The 1957-nt window shown below is 68.6% G+C and overlaps 1 protein-coding gene across 1 annotated transcript; it reads left to right on the top strand.

Moving 5' to 3' along the window:
* The first annotated feature begins 469 nt into the window (after positions 1-469).
* On the top strand, positions 470-1513 carry LOC147967696 (uncharacterized). The gene has a single exon (XM_087523217.1). It carries the CDS (start codon positions 470-472, stop codon positions 1511-1513), a length of 1044 nt encoding a protein of 347 aa, XP_087379343.1.
* The last annotated feature ends 444 nt before the right edge of the window (positions 1514-1957 follow it).

Here is a 1957-nt window from a genome sequence, read left to right as displayed (position 1 = left end):
CCCGTCCACGCGAGTCAATGCGGCGTCTGGCTCCCCATCCGCGTCGCGCCATGTCCCGTCCGCGCCTCGGGAGGAGGTGGGATGGACCGTTGTGCAGGGGCCGCGCCGTCCGCGACGGGACGCGCCTTCAAGCCGGGGCCCTGCCGCCCCATCCCATCCCGTGCCGCGCGACCTCGAGGAGCGGTGCCGGGCCAGTCTCCTCCGCTTCAAAAGGCGCACAGAGGGACTCTGCTCTCGCTGCCTCGCTCCCAAGCACCACCGCGCCACTGCCTACAGAGATCCCGTGCGCTGCCTCTCCGAGCACATCGAGAGAAACTGCCCGCTGCGTCGTGCGCCCAGGCCGCGCCCCGCCACGTCCGCCGGCCCCCCGCCTCGCTCCTCGCCTGGCGCCTCGGGTGCCCGGTCCTGGGCTGCGGTCGTCGCCAACCCCACCCCTCTGCCTTCGTCCGCTTCCACGCCCCCCCGCCTGATGGCTCGCGTTTCGGCTGGCATTGGTGCGCCGGATGCGCGCCCGGAGGAGGATTCCTGCATCATCCCCTCCTCGTTCGACCTCGACCGTGACATGCTGGAGTGGGAGCAGACGGCAGCCATCGCCTGGGCCATCAACGCGCCACGGCGCCTTGAGGCGCTCGACGTCGACCGCGCCATCCGGAAGCAGTTCCGCCTCAGCCACGCGGACGTCGCCGTCACTCCGTACCATCCGGTGGAGTTCCTCGTCAAGTTCGAGCGCAAGGCTCACTGTGACGAGGCGCTCGCTGCTAGGTGGGTGCACGCTGGCGGCGCCATCGTCCACATCCGGCCATGGCGCCCGCTAGAGCGCGCCTTTGGCGCCGCCCTCAATTTCCGGGTTCGGCTCTGCCTGGAGAACGTCCCCGACTACGCCTGGACTCCCTTCATCGCCGAGCGCATCATCGGGCGCCGTTGCTCCCTCGACCGCCTTGAAGACCACTCCGCACTTCGAACCAACTCCGAGACGCTCGACCTCTGGGCTTGGACTGCCGACCCCAACCTGATCCCGAAGATCATCTGGCTCACGTTCACCACGCGCCCGTCCGGTGGCCTGCAAGTGTTCGCGAACGTCGCTAGGCCGTCAGGCTGCAAGCGCGGTGCCACTTTCCGGGTGTTGGTGCACTTGGACTTGGTGGAGGACCACTCCAACGCACCTCTAGATTGCTACGTCTCTGACGGCCGCGCCGAGGCATTTAGCCCTCCCTCTCTGCCCGTTGTCTGGCACAAGGGCTCCGTCGACGGCGTCCTGCCCCCGCTCGGGGCTTCCCTTGCCCCGCTCGATGTGCCTGGTGGCTCCAGGGCTGCTGCGCCGCGCCGACGTGACCGTGGCAAGGACGACCACCCCCGCCAGATGCCAAGACGCCGCGATGACACCGACGACTTCGACGACGATTGGCACCGTGGCGCTAGCCGGGATGGCCGCTCGACCCCCTACTGCCTCTGTCCAACTGCATGGTCGGGCTTGCCCTCTCCCCTGTTGTGCGGCGCCTTGACGAACCGATGAATGAAGCCTGGTCCTTCTCTGCGCCGAGCCTTCCGCAGCTGGGCGACGAAACCCCACCGACAGCTTCTCCCCCGCTCCCTGTCATCGCACGTCCGGCGGCTATCGAGACATCTGTTGCTTTCGTTCCGGCTGCTGCTGTCGTCCCCGTGCTGGACGCGGCCGCAGCACCGGTCTGCGAGGCCTTTGCTCCCTGTGGGGCGGCAGATGCGCCTCCCAGCGATGCGCCAGACGCGGACGTGGTCGCCTCACCGCTCGATCCTCCTGAGGGCGCTCAGGTGCTTCCGGCAGCTGTCGCTGATGGTGTTGCTGCCCTTGCTCTGCTCACCATGCAGGCCTCTAGCTCGGCCATGCAGTGCGAGGCCCCTTTGGACCTCTTCCTCGCCCCTGTGGCCGACGCGCCGCACGCTCCTTTGCTGCCTACCCCAGTGGCCCGCAAGGGCAGGG

Source organism: Triticum urartu, chromosome 5A (assembly GCF_056163025.1).
Source record: "Triticum urartu cultivar PI428250 chromosome 5A, HENAU_Tu73, whole genome shotgun sequence".
Taxonomy (NCBI): domain Eukaryota; kingdom Viridiplantae; phylum Streptophyta; class Magnoliopsida; order Poales; family Poaceae; genus Triticum; species Triticum urartu.
Note: the sequence above shows the minus strand (reverse complement) of the source record. Positions and strands in the feature narration are given on the sequence as shown.

Excerpts from the sequence above, each read along its gene's own strand:
- LOC147967696 (XM_087523217.1), top strand. The coding sequence starts at position 470 with ATGGCTCGCGTTTCGGCTGGCATTGGTGCGCCGGATGCGCGCCCGGAG.